This window comes from Plectropomus leopardus, chromosome 17, assembly GCF_026936395.1.
Source record: "Plectropomus leopardus strain MGB_pleo_1.0 chromosome 17, ASM2693639v1, whole genome shotgun sequence".
NCBI classification, from domain to species: domain Eukaryota; kingdom Metazoa; phylum Chordata; class Actinopteri; order Perciformes; family Serranidae; genus Plectropomus; species Plectropomus leopardus.
This window is the reverse complement of record NC_142192.1, coordinates 14806981-14821881: the sequence shown is the minus strand read 5'-3', so window position 1 is coordinate 14821881 and position 14901 is coordinate 14806981. Positions and strand designations below refer to the sequence as shown.

The window sequence follows — 14901 nt, the reverse complement described above, 5'->3', positions numbered from 1 at the left end:
ATTTCCCATCAAACAATGTGACATAGCAGATACTAACGGTGTGCGAAACTGTAACTGAACCCAATGAGCTGCAATGCACCACAGCAATGATAACACTGGACAGCTACAAGCTCAGTAAGGCAAATCATGGCCTAAAACCACAAGGAAACCACAATTGGAAGACAATATAAAGAAAACATGCAAAGTAAGTAAGCTGGCTCAACTACAGAAGGGTGAACAGATCAATGTCAGGCCCTGGCTACTAAAGAAATGCATCTGAATGTCTATATGTGAGGCTCAGGAGAGTGCTAAACAAAGGCTTTCAGCTCTGGCAGCCACACTAAGCAGATACACCAGCGGAGCAGAGGCCAACAGGATAAATGCCCTGTTCATCACTGAACTTTCTTTTGTACTCCCACGCTGCAGTGTGAGTGAGTAACAGAAGCTAAACCACAAACTGAACAGACACGAAGAGCATATGAGAGAAAAAGTAGCATCGCACAAGTGCTCAGGGGCTAACAGACTTGGGAGTAAGGCAGAGTGCTATTTCCCAGAACACAAACCAGTCACCATCACAGTATGGCTGGAAAAACAGTAAGAACTGGAAAGCTCTAATATGACCCATATCGACTGGTTTAAAGGAACTAAAATCTACACGATAAAGAGACAATTAACTTAGGTTAGCATAAAGACTTGAAATAGGGAAAACTGCTAGCCTGGCTCTGTCTGAAGTTCAAAACTAAACCTACCAGCAACAGCACCTCTAAACTCACTAATTAACAAAAGCCAAGTCAATGACTTCCTCACTAGCCTATCCAAGAAATGGTGTTTTTAAGTGGTGATTTTACTGTACTGCAAAGACAAAATGACATATTAATTAGTGAGCTTTAGAGGAAGGCAGAATTTCTTATGTTTGGATAAACCCAGGCTAGCTGTTTCCCCCTGCTTCCACTCTTTTGGCAAAGTAAAGCTAACCAGAAACTGGCTCCATCTCCATATCTAGTGGACAGACATCTTCTAATCTCACCCTTAAAAAGAAAGCAAGTAAACGTATTTCCCCAAAATGTCACACTATTTCTTTAGCATCTAGCAGAACACATGAACCGTTATTAAAGGGACAGCTCACCCCAAAATCAAAATTACATATTTTAAATCTCACCTGTAGTGTTGTGTTTTGGTCCATGTTGTTTTGGAGTGAGTTGCCGAGCGTTGATATCAGCTGTAAGTGTGTGCCCTCTCCAATATAACGGAACTAGATGGCACTTGGCTTGTGGTGCTTTTAGCACCAAAAAATACATTTGAAAAACTCAAAAGCAGTGTCTCTTTCCAGAAATCATGACCACTTATACAAGATAGCCAGCAGATCTTGTTCTGAGCAGTTTCATGTGGGATTTTCTTTCAACAGAACTAAACCCGCCAAGCGTATCACTGCACAGAAAGAAACATGCATCTACTGCTCATTCACCTAGCTCACCTGAGCTAGATAACATTACAGCACACAGCCAAGGAAGATGCCATGAATGTTCACATCTTGCACTGTCATGAGCATGACCCTCCAGGTTATCTCTAGGTAACCGGGTCATGATTTTGGGAAAGAGACATTGCTGTCGAGTTTTTCAAATGTATTTTTTTTGGCGCTTTGCTCCCCACAAGCTGAGTGCCCTCTAGTTCCATTATCCTGGAGTGAAGGCAGACATTTCTCTGGCCGGCATCTCAAACACCCAACCACTCACACCATAACAATCTTGACTGTTGATTGTTCATTAGACTATAAGTGAGAAAAAAGATGTATTTTTGATTGGAGCTGTACCGTTCCTTTAACAGCAGGTGTTATCACAACTGAAACAGAGTCTAAAGTGGGACTGAAAAACCAACCAGAGCACTCTTTGCCGCAGACATGGATCTTTGAATGCTTGGTGCAATGCAAGGCAAACAAACCACCTTGATCTTTTTAAAGAACTCTCTAGGCTTTTGAAGAAAGAGGTCAACTCAAAGCCAGTATTCCAGGTGACTTTATCATTCAGTCCTCCTGGTATTATGTCCATCTCATGAATACACTGCTAAAACTACACTGTCCAGTGAGTGTTCATGTGTGTGCAGATGCACCTCCCACGTACTGGCATCCTTCCATCATAAGACAGAATACATAAATAACAAATGAGGAAAGAAATCTAATTAACAATCTGTTATCTAGAGGGAACATAAGGATTGAAATTGAGTTATGAGAAAATCATGGCAATAGGTGTCCAATGCAACATGCACAGTGACATCTGGTGACTCAAAAAAATTACAGCAGCCCGTCAACACTCGGGCTGAAACACTTTTTGTCTCACAGTTTGGGATAAAAGTTTAATAGGAGTGCCTGATATTAAATCTGTAATACTTTTGTCCAAAAGTGCTGCATTACATTTAGAAATTATTGTGCAATATGTTACAGCAAAATAATTAAGCCTTGAAGCAAGCTGCTTCACAGTAACTGACTACTTGCTATAATGGCAAAGTGGAGTCCTGTCCTGATGTTGTAAAAATTATGTTTTTGCTGTTATCATATCAGCCACTTTTATAAGGCAGGCAGAGCCAGCGGCAGCAAAGTAGCAGAGGAAGAGCTTCAAAGAGAGAAGCACAGCAAGAAGGGACAACATCAACCATAATTATGCAAGTGAGAACTCAGAGGAGTTAAGGGGTAACAGATTGAAGAAGTGAGTTTGAAGAGAGAGCACTAGGACAAATTAATCACAACAGACCTGAACAATGTGTATTGATTTTTTTCTTCAAGTGCAAGCTTTGATATAGTGTTTAGATATTTAGCTCCTTTTATCTAATGGGGTTATGAAGCTTGCTCATGAGGGACTATTTTGTATCTATTAGCTTCCCATATCCTTTTTGGTTTTGTTTGTTTATTTGACTAGTTTGTTTTCTAGATTTGGATACAGTCCAGGAAAATTGTCTATTGTCTGCTTCATGCAAACTTTTTTGAGATTTACAGCTGATGTGAAAACAGTCTGCTCATCAGAATAGAAAAATGTAATATAATTTCTAAGCATAGATTCGAAGTGTGGCATTGTTTCTAAATATATGCTAGCCCAGTAATAAACTAAGCTGTGATTAGTCTCTCTGTTATACTGACTATTCAGTCCATGGGCTTACACGAACATCCAATTAAATCCAAACATTTGGGAAGCAGATAATGACTACAGTTTTGCTGGAGAAATTACTGTTGCACAGCATAATTGGTGCTCATCATGAGAAGGACTGTGGCTGCAAAATAAAAATGTTAAGCATCTTCTTTCCTCCAAGCATACAAGCTTGTGTGGAAGAAGTGATATTGCTAACAAACAAAAAGACAGACAAATGCGTTAAGGTTCAGCTAAATTTGTGTTCGTAAAACCAAAACTGTCAGTGCTGGGGAAAAACCCAAAACAACATGTTGTTCAGATCAATGTAACTGACATGACTGAATACTTGTTACGTTTCTGTTGCTGTGAGTGCTGGGGGGCTTTATCCTCCTGCTACAAATAAACACAAATCCTAGTGACCCACTACTAAAACAGATACACATAGAGATCTTTTTTAAAATCTGCATTGACACATATAATGAAACCAAAAATACAAGGTGGAAAGTCGTGGTTCTGAATGAATGAATCAACTGTTTGAGTGCTTGCAGTGTTGTGATAGGTCACCTGCACAAAAGTTTGTGTGTCAAAGACAGAGACACAAATGTAGCAGCCCTCTGCCCTTCCTCCCACACTTTGGTCCACTTGAAAGTGCAGCTGAACCACCTGTCCTTCGCATAGATTATACACCTGAACTAGCTGCCTCCCTCAATACTAAGACAGCAGTTAGCTGAACTGGAGATCTGGAAGAGCTTGACATAAAATAACCCAAAGCAATTCGTATGAAACTGGTAGAAAACAGCCAGCATGTTCTGAGCCAGAGAAAAATGTGATCGCTAGAAATATATATTTTTGTAACATTAAAATACTTAAAAAGTGAAGAGCTGTATAATTCTGTATTAAATTAGCTTTGTTCAGAGCATAAATATAACAGCAAACAACTATGTGCTATGTAAAGACAATGTGAAGGCGTCCTGAGCAGAGAATTATGTTCCTTTTTTCTGTGTGTGTTGTAATCCAACCTTCTCTGTTGTTTATGGTGGTATATGGTCTGAATGATACATCAGCCCCTTGTCTGCATCCCACTGGCTAGCTAATCACCCGTGCTCTGCACTGTGCACATACATTCATTAACACTGATATTGAGAGAGCAAAAGCACAGAAGCAACCACCCTCCTGTTCCCTCCTGGTTAACACCGTCAGCACTGTTCACGCTGTTAGCACCATTTGCTGCCAGCAGCTAGCTCACCCACGTGTTGGGAACTGTGTGCAGACGCCCTCTGAATCGTAGATATGCTCTAAATGTCATGAAAAGCTCATATAATCCTCAAAATCCTGATTTTGTGGCACACAATTAAGAGTATCATTTTTATTTATAACATTAGTTTTGTAAGAGCTCAATTTTGTAAAAGTGAAGGACTTATGATATGGTTTTTATGTTCTATAAAAAAAATCTCCCAAGTTGGTCTTAAACCATGTAAAGAGGGAAAAAATGCACATGCTCAACACAAAAAAAACAACACACAAACTCAAATATCTACTGTATGTATGTATCTTAATTTATTGCTACCACATGGTACAAAAAGCTTCCTTTCCCATTTACTCTTACTTCTGCGAAGCTCACAATAATACAGAGATGCTATTGGCTTTATGAAACCTTTGTTTTTCTAAGGCCATAGCAGGGTCCACAGTTCATGACCACTGTGCTGACATATGCAGGTCTTAAGCTACCCAACAGTTGCCCATGTGGGCCACCTGATGAAAATGGACCGGAGAATGGAGAGACGGAGAATGAGGCTGAGTAAGTGCTTTCTTGGGGAAAAGAAATATTGACTCTTAAAGGGTTGGGGACAGAGGACAAAGGAAGGGCAGGCATGAAACAAAGCCTCCATGAAGGGCATTCACTAGCTACAAGGTTAAATCAAAGTGCAGCAGACCGGCAACTAGCTGCTCTGGGAGGGGGAAAGCTGCAGTCAGGGCTTTAGCAATTTTGGACAGAGAGCCTAAGCACTATGTGCATGCTAATGCAAAGCATGACAGATGAGTGATCAATGCGCCAACATTAACAACCACTACATTAAGAATGCAGCATTAGCATACTGCAAGGAAAGGCAAAGGTGAGAGGGCAATCAAATTCCTGTCCAACTGCCAGAGGCACGTTTCATGACCCACCGAGACTGCGTGTAAAAACAATGATGGTTACAAACAATTCCCATCTCGCAGCTGCATGCATCTGTGCACCGGTAAAATTTCATTTACTGTTTCAATCCATGTCTGTGAAAACATGGATGTATCACCAACATCTTCAACCCAGCAGCACAGAAGATCTACACAATCAGCACAGTTTCAATGTGGGAACTCAAGATTAGCGTCACCAATACAGAATTTGATATGTTTTCTTCCCTTCATTTCCTGAGATATGACGTTAAGTAATGGCAAAAAAAGTTTGGGTTTTTTTCATAACGTATGGAGGCATACAATGTGAGTGCTTCTTTACACGATGATCACAATCCCGTTCCCTTATTGACACGCTGGTTACAATGGCTGGTATCAGCAGTGAAAAGTGCTGAATGACTGTTCCACAAACCACAATCACTGCACCACAGGGGAGCATTACCATAAACATGCAATGCCATGAATGGTAAATTAATGAAGTATGACAACAAAAGTGATATCCACAACAATAGTGAGCATAATGTAACCGTACTGATACCATTTCCAAGCAGTCATTCTCTCACCAGCCGGGTGAAGTGGCTAAATGTAAAAGTGCAGATGCTCAGTGCTGTTTTAATGCTCTGTATCTGCTGGCAGAACTATGTGTTTACTCTGTTGACACTATTCTCACACACACCTCTTCAGAAAATGTTCTTTCCAAGTGTGTGAGTGTTGCCGCAGTAAAAGGGAGGAAGCTAAAAATGACATGCATCCTTGATCAATCCATAGTCGATATATAAAAAGGAGCACTTTGGCAACCACTGTCACAAATTGAGCAGAATTACACTGGAAATCAAAGGGGCAGAGATGATTGCCAAGCTTGAATTTTATGCACACAGATTTGTCAATATACCCTATAATTTCAAAACCCTCTCTTATCTTAAGTAGGAGAAAAGAGAGAAGAGGGTTTATGTGTGGCTACAAATGGTTAGAAACATTGTGTACTTGCAATGGTTCACAGTTGATCTGCTGTCACGTGTCCCATGTGCTTTTGAATACCTGTCTGTCTCTCTGTTAATGCATTTTTCTGTCTAACTTTAACATGTAAATGGGATGTCCAACAACAATTTGAGAAGTGTGAAGTTTTGAGAATGGGAGAAGAGCCATTAGAAACCATCCACCTACAGAATATGTCAGTGCCTGCTTTCATTTGGATACAACTAAGTATTACCCCATCAGTGTTCATACTGTACCTGATACAGCTGTAGTGTTTGAAGGTGCTGGCAGCCTTTTGACATTCCAGACAGAGTTGGATTGCACCTGGATAGTCTTCCTCCTACAGAAACAGAGAAGTGAATTCATTTATTGTATGACATGTTAAAAACAGTACTGTATTGTCTGCAAACATTTTATAAGTACCATATATATCAACAGTAAACTTAGCATCATTTTGGATTGTGACTGATATTTCTGACTTCTTTTGTGCATTTGTTTTTTTTTAATCTTCCTAACAATGATTGTTACAGCAGATACAATGGGGATATCTGAGGATTACGTTCAGTGGTCGTCAAATCCTTTCCATGTGCAACTGATGACCTTCACAACAGATCTGCATGCGTTGGACTGTGTCGTGTTTGTGTCGGTGAATGCAAAATCTCTACTCATGTTTGACCTTTTGAGTCTATTATAAACATATTTCTTCATGTTTGTTGGTGTGTGTGTGTGTGTGTGTGTGTGTGTGTGTGTTCGTGTAAAGGATGACAATACCTCAAGCATTTCGCTGAGTCTTACATCTGTTCTTTGCTGTGAGGTGAAGAATGACAAGAGGAAGACATGAATAAAGCATCAAATTATGAAAAAATTACCATTGTTATAATTAGAACAAACATTCACAGCAAATAGTTTAAACAGAGTATGTTTAGTCAACTTACATACTCAAATCATGTTGGAGAATCACTTGCAATGACTACTGTCAGCCACAGCCACACAGTGGGTTTATAACGGTTTATAACAGAAGGCGGGCTGCTTCTGTGTGTTGGTGTGCGCTGTTTATTCTTGTTTTGACTCTGCATGTTACATTAATGTCTTTACATTTACCTGCATGTGTTACATGCACTCACACCCTTTTTGGACTTCTTTCTTTGTACACTGCATATTCTTTTCATTCTATATATATTCTATATACTGTTAACCTTTGTACATCCCTTAGAGTAAATATCTGTATACATTTCTGCCTTGCTCATTTACTATATACAGTTATGCTGTACATATTTTCAAAATACATTTATTGCATTTTTTTTATTCTATACTTGTGTTTTTTGTGACAGCTGGGATTGGCTCCAGCCCCCCCGCGACCCTTCCGGGACAAGCGGTTACAGAAAATGACTGACTGACTGTTTTTTGTCTATGCACAAAAACACTAAAGAAAATTATTTGCATTCCAAAACCAACTTGGAAATAGGGTTGGGTAACATTTATTGTTTTACAAAATAAGGATTTTTTTTTAGCGATAGCATTAATACACTAGTAGCAGACTCGTTTTCTCACTCTCTCTCTTACTGCTAATGTTTACTTCAGTTATTCTGCTGTTTTTTGCTACTTAGGATAAAAAGAAAAACTGTCGTTGTCATGTTATAGCCTTGCTACATTTATCTTTTAATGACAATCAGAACAACAATCCATGAAGGGATCATGGACCCAATAAAAAGTTATGTTGGACTAAAAGAGAACTTTCTGAAGGATGGTCAGAGTGTAAGTGTAAACCACAGTGGACATGGTTATGTAGAGCACTTTTTTAATCCAAGCGAGACATTTTATTGTTACAGTTACTGCTGGAGCCTAAATAGATCTCACTTATGTAAACTAAAGCTGTTCTGCATTTATCTGGTCTTTGTGGCAAAACTCTGATCCCCCTTTACCATATGGACAGATGCAATTTAAAACAAAATATGTTATTGTCAATTATGTGTGTGTAAACTTTACCAGGGTCTTGATGGTCCTCAGTGACTTAAGCAAGCCTGTCAGCAGTTGTCGCCGCCTCTGATTGGCCAATAGACCCAAGCTGGCTTCAGTGAATCCTTCCTTTGCAACGCTCAGTTGCCTTCGCACAAGACATCACAGTAAAGAGAGAATGAAGCATCTATACAAGTTTATATTGTTACTTAGCTGGCAGTTAAAAGTCCAACATGCTGTCATGAGCTGTTCACCAGGATAAATGATACACCTGTAGAACTAAGTCTAAGTGGTCTGTAAGAAGGGCTATTACAATAAATACATTGTCAAATTATCAAGGTCAGCAAAAATTATTAAGGTCTTGTCCATATATCGTACGCTATTGCACTGAGGAATAAACAGCAGGGTTTGGCAGTTATTCCCTGTTAAGGAATGACTCTCTATACTCGCATGCCAAATGTTTAATAGTTATTTAAGTGCAATTTTTGTTGGCAGAGCATGAGAGTCCATTTTGTATGCCTTTGGGTGTTAGTTTTTGGGGTTTGTTAAGTTTTATTAATTGAGGATATAGAAAAATAAATGTTCAAGTTCCAAAGTCTGAATATATTTAAGAATCATAAGTTCATTGCTCTTTGAAAGGGTGTACTTGCTTTATTGGGCTATTATTTTATCATTATATTATTGAAATAAAATGGTCTTGAAATAACAGTAATGTTGTTTATCACAATTGCTTCTGGAACAAAATATCATTTTCCAAAAGTAGTTAATGTGACAGGCCTAGCTGTAAGTAATGTCATTATGCTGATTATTTACCAAAAACTGCATATTTACTATAACCACCCAAATCTTTATGAACACCAAGACAACATTTTTTGTCTTTTCAAAATCCTAATGAAGACATAAGATATTGTAGTACCGAGTATCACGTGGTGTGGCATGTTTTCTATCAATATTTAATTTCAAGGGCAACTGAGACAGAATAATTTGTCATTTGGGATCATATTAACAGACTGGCAATATATGAAGGGAAGGTACATTATCACGGTTGTGAGGAAAGCACTTCGTAATCAGATGCAGTTTGAATGGGCTATTCCAGCAGCTATTTCATTTAGTGAATAGATAGTATGTGATAGAATGCTATTACCTCCTTGCATTAGTGCAAATGACCGCTGCCAGCTGCAGGTTGGTCTGTAATGCCGTCACTCGTTCCAGTTCCTGTGAATAAGGAAGACGTTAGTGGTAAAAGTTAAATATTTTTGTTAAAATAAAGTTATCTATAAACACTGGGACATTTCAAAGTTAATGTTTCAGATTGTAAGGAATTACTTATTTCTGAAATATCTTTCTAGGGTGAAGACAGCTTCATGTCAATGCTAAGGGCTTGTAAAATCTGTAGGACACAGAGATATTGTTGGTTTGGTTTATTTGTGGAGCCGTCAGTGAAATATGCCTGTAATAATAATGCCATTTACCCAGCAAATCACTTCCCCCGCTAAGTACCGCACAGACATGAACAACAATGCATATGAGAGCGCTCTTCAGGGAGATGCATCCTGCTTTGAGCTTCTTATGAAGATAGATATTATAGATGATGTCATTATGGTAAGGCATGCATCATCGCTGCAAATAACACACAGAAGAAAGAGAATAGCTTCCTTTCTTCAGAGCTTTGACATTTAGAAAAAGGATCAATGAGCACTCTGCTCTGAGAGTTCAGTTATTATGCCACTTAAGTGACCTCTGAGAGGAACAAACAGCCAAAATTATGACCCTGGGACAAGCTGCACTGCTGTTATATTTTCAACTTTTTCTTCCCCTCTTGGTTATTTTCTTGATCTGCCACATGTCGTGCCTGAGGTGAGAGATGATTATTCTTTGATGTTGTTTTTTTTTTTGTGCAGCATCGCCCCTATGCAACACAAGGTCCAGTGTTCACAAACATTCTCATAACACTGTGAGACTTAAAACAACCTTTTACCAACAGAATATAGTCTGGGGAAATTCATTTTGAACGGTAATAAAAAAAACAACAACAACAACAACAGAATCAAAGTGGCACTTCAGCTGTGGATACGAGATCAATGATTCTATTTAAACTGATCTGGCCGCATGATCTCGAGTGTTGACAAAGACCTCACAACAGATTTACAAGGGTTGATTCAATAGTTGGAATTTTTTTCTGAAGGGACATGGCATGCAACTCATGCCTTTTGCTTCAAGGCCTTTAAAATTTGGAACAGAGTTGGTCTCAAGAAAATGTTGAAAAAAGCTAAAACTTAATTTGCAGAGATATCAATACACTATTCACATCTTAATTTACTCTAAATTACAGATTATTTAGAATAATGCTATCATAAACTATGAATTTAGTCAAGGAATAGTTTCACATTTTGAGAAATACAAGCTGTGGCCTTCTTGCCAATGCTATGCTACATATGAAGCTACAGCCAGCAGCCTGTTAGCTTTGTTTAACACAAATACTGGGACAGGGAAACAGCTAGCCTGTCTCTGTACAAAGGGAAACAAAATGCGGCTCCCAGCGTCTCTATTAACACGTTTTATCTACTTTTTAAAATCCTGACAAACACCCAAACTTCACAAAACTGCAACTTGCAACAGTTTACTTTTTCCAATTTGTGCACTTCTTTCATGTGGACAGACTAAACCGTGCTAGTTTTCCTGCATTTCCAATTTTTATGCTAAGTTCAACTCACCAGCTGGAGGGTAGCTTCATTTTAACACAAAATGCACCTGTTCAAGAGCAATAGCAACATTTTTATCTAAATTTTCAAATGGGAAGCAATTGACACGCCAAGTAAATCATTTTCAAGCAGAATGAAGAGTTAAGTTTCACTTTGCACCTGACATTCTGCTCCTCTGTCTCTGCCCCGAGTACACTGTGGTGAACAATCCAGCTCCAAAAGTAGAAAATCTATTTGTGGCAGCAGATGTTTTGATCATTGCAGGCAACAACAAATAAATGAATGTGCTGGAAACCCTGCCAATGCACAGTGCATTGGCGTAAGACTGAATGTATTAGATAACATTAGGTATATTTTGAAGCTTGGCAATGAAGTTACCACTTTGCTAACTTTAACTATCACCAATAACATTCTGTAGTAGTTAAAAGAAACTTGCATTGCCACTGTGTCAAAAAAATTGACCTGTGATTAGGTCTGGATTGCTATAGTCTACAAAAAATACAGTTATACATGCTGAAATACTGCAGTGCACAGAAGCCATTTCCATATTACCACAAATAGTAGCGGTCAACTGATATTGGTTTTCCAGCGCTAATACAAATTATTAGTAGTTATTAATGAGGCCAATAACTGATATTTGGAACCAGTAAGCATTTACAATAAAAATGAACATTTTTACAATCTGGAATATTACAAACTCCAACACAAGACTTGTTTAAAAACCCCTAGCAAATGTTTAATCAAAACTGAAACTGAACTGAACTCAGGCACAGTGTCACTTACAGCCAGAAAAGACCTTTACTCTAGTCAAGAAAGCAAAGACAAGTATGGACATGCCTTTATGTACACATTGATGCATTTGCAAATTAAAATACTACCCAAACATCTAAGAGCAACTGTCCATTACGCTGACACATGTAGAACACAGTCTTAAATACGTATATAAGCACTAGTAAGAAGGGTCTATTAATACATGAAGGTACCAAGGTAGCATTTGTGCACTCAAACACACATTAAAATGTGTCCTCAGGAAATGCCCTTGCACTCTGAGCGACGGGGAACTGACTGGGACATGGCTGACTCACCAGGGTCCAGCTAAGGAATAATTTAGAGGCTGAATCCAGCAGACTGATTCACACACAAATGCAGCCATGTCTTTAGCACCTGCACCGCTACAAGATAAGATAAGTTAGATAAGATAAGATAAGATAAGTTAGATAAGATAAGATAAGATAAGATAAGATAAGATAAGATAAGATAAGATAATCCTTTATTAGTGCTACAGTGGGGAAATTCGAAAAAAAAAAAAAAAAAGAACGCTTCATGAATTTGTGGGTCATCAACTGTCAAAATTTGTGTCTGGACTTAGCAAATCTTGCTGTGTCTTGAACTCAACAACATCATAAAAGCAATGGAAAGTCTTAATTGTAAAATGAATAAAACACACACACACACACACACACACACACACACACACACACACACACACACACACACACACACACACACAAAGTCTGGCTCTCACTCTCTGCCCCTTGTTACCACGCCCACTATCATTACACAGGTAAAACAGTACGAAGCAGTTGTGCAAACTCTTAGACCATGATGGAATGTAAAAATACTCTTGCATTCAGTTAAGCTTTCAAATTCACACAGGAAAAGACCAAATAACTTGAATACACAGCTTTATACAGAATCATACACTCAGACAGATGTGCACAACATGCTGAGTGCTCAGTACGTAGCCTGCGGCTCCAATTTGTTGTTATACCACTGCTCTGAGCCGTCCATCCTGTCTGTTGACTGCAGTTAACCTGACAGACAGAGGGCTAAATCAGCTTGTGTAACTGTAACTGTGCACAGTGGTGGAGTCTGACAATAGTTCTGTCAGTTTTTGAAGATGAAAGAGGTTAAAGAGCTGGCATGCAATGACTGGGATGTAATAAAAAGCGATAAACAGAAACAAACTTCCAAGAAAAGTTGAAGCTCAATCCCGCTGTATAACAACACACAAATGCTAATGTACAAATGCTGTCTAAAATAGATCTGTATCTACTGTATACACACAGGAAAGGTGAGCCTACTCAAGCAAAATGTTTTTTTTTTCCATGCTTCTTTATTCATATATTCATAAGAGGTCACCCTTATGACACTTTGGGACATTGGCTATGCACTAGATCCCTGTTGGCCATCCTGTGCCTATACATTCTAATGATGCTGCTCTTTAGGCCTTGCCCTTATAACTTACTTGCACATAGGTGAATGGAAAGCAAAGTTGAATTGCATTCAGGACACAGAAGTCCAGGGATTCACAGCTAGAGTTAAAGGCATACTTAAACCACAAAGTGATCATTTTTCTATCAATTACTCATCCTGTTTTATCTTGAATTCATGAAGAAAACTTGTTTTCGCATAGCTCAACTGTCAAGAAAGAATCCGAAAACAAACAAATATTCCTGATGTAAAGAAATAATTGGGGTCCACATTTAAAACAGCAAAACATTCAAGTAAACTCTCACACAACTCATGCAGTATCGCACAAGTCTTGTTTAACCAGTTGTATGCTCAGTGCTACCCAAACACATGCATTTCCGCTCAAATCTTGGGACGGTGGGACGTGCCCTGAACACCTCACCAGGGAGGCGTCCTGTAAGCATCCTAATTAGATGCCCGAGCCACCTCATCTGGCTCTTCTCAACGCGGAGGAGCAGCGGCTCTACTCCGAGCTCCTCCCAGATGACTGAGCTTCTCACCCTATCTCTAAGGGAGAGCCCAGCCACCCTACGGAGGAAACTCATTTCGGCCGCTTGTACCCGCGATCTTGTTCTTTCGGTCACTACCCAATGCTCGTGACCATAGGTGAGGGTAGGAACGAAGATCGACCGGTAAATCGAGAGCTTTGCCTTTCGGCTCAGCTCCCTCTTCACCACGACAGATCGGTGCAGAGTCCGCATTATTGCAGGCGCTGCACCGATCCGCCTGTCGATCTCCCGCTCAATCCTTCCCTCACTCGTGAACAAGACCCCGAGGTACTTAAACTCCTCCATTTGGGGCAGGACTTCGTCCCCGATCCGGAGGGGGCTCGCCATCCTTTTCCGGCTGAGAACCATGGCCTCGGATTTGAAGGTGCTGATTCTCATCCCAGCTGCTTCACACTCGGCTGCAAACCAATCCAGTGAGAGCTGAAGGTTGCGGCCCGATGAAGCCAACAGGACCACATCATCTGCAAAGAGCAGAGACCCAATCCTGAGGTCACCAAACTGGACCCCCTCAACACCCTGGCTGCGCCTAGAAATTCTGTCCATAAAAGTTATGAACAGAATCGGTGACAAAGGGCAGCCCTGGCGGAGTCCAACCCTCACTGGAAACGAGTTCAACTTACTGCTGGCAATGCGGACCAAGCAGGGAACGGACAGCCCGTATCACGGAGTCTGAAACCCCATATTCCCGGAGAACCCCCCACAGGACTCCCCGAGGGACACGGTCGAATGCCTTCTCCAAGTCCACAAAGCACATGTGGACTGGTTGGGCAAACTCCCACTCACCCTCAAGGACCCTGCCAAGGGTCCAGAGCTGGTCCACAGTTCCACGACCGGGGCGAAAACCACATTGCTCCTCCTGAATCCGGGGTTCGACTATCCGGCGGACCCTCCTCTCTAGTACCCCCGAATAGACCTTACCAGGGAGGCTGAGGAGTGTGATCCCCCTGTAGTTGGAACACACCCTCCGGTCCCCCTTCTTAAATAGAGGGACCACCACCCCAGTCTGCCAGTCCAAGGGCACTGCCCCCGATGTCCACGCAATGTTGCAGAGTCGCGTCAGCCACGACAGCCCCACAACATCCAGGGCCTTGAGGAACTCCGGGCGGACCTCGTCCACCCCCGGTGCGTCCTCCCCCACCATCGGAGCCAACGCACCACCAGGTGGTGGTCGGTTGACAGCTCCGCCCCTCTCTTCACCCGAGTGTCCAACACATACGGCCGCAAGTCCAACGATACGAC

At 40.5% G+C, this 14901-nt stretch overlaps 1 protein-coding gene across 2 annotated transcripts in view; it reads right to left on the bottom strand.

Annotated features, from left to right (window-relative positions):
- The window catches only part of vps50 (VPS50 EARP/GARPII complex subunit), a 135118-nt gene that overhangs the window by 94620 nt on the left and 25597 nt on the right, over positions 1 to 14901 (bottom strand). For both annotated transcript variants that reach the window (XM_088090168.1, XM_042506207.2), the window contains exons 6-9: positions 9343 to 9413; positions 8229 to 8346; positions 7014 to 7049; positions 6500 to 6582 (exon numbers count right to left, since the gene is read on the bottom strand). In XM_088090168.1, the coding sequence (XP_087946294.1) occupies positions 6500 to 6582; positions 7014 to 7049; positions 8229 to 8346; positions 9343 to 9413 (308 nt within the window). The remainder of the gene's footprint in view (positions 1 to 6499; positions 6583 to 7013; positions 7050 to 8228; positions 8347 to 9342; positions 9414 to 14901) is intronic.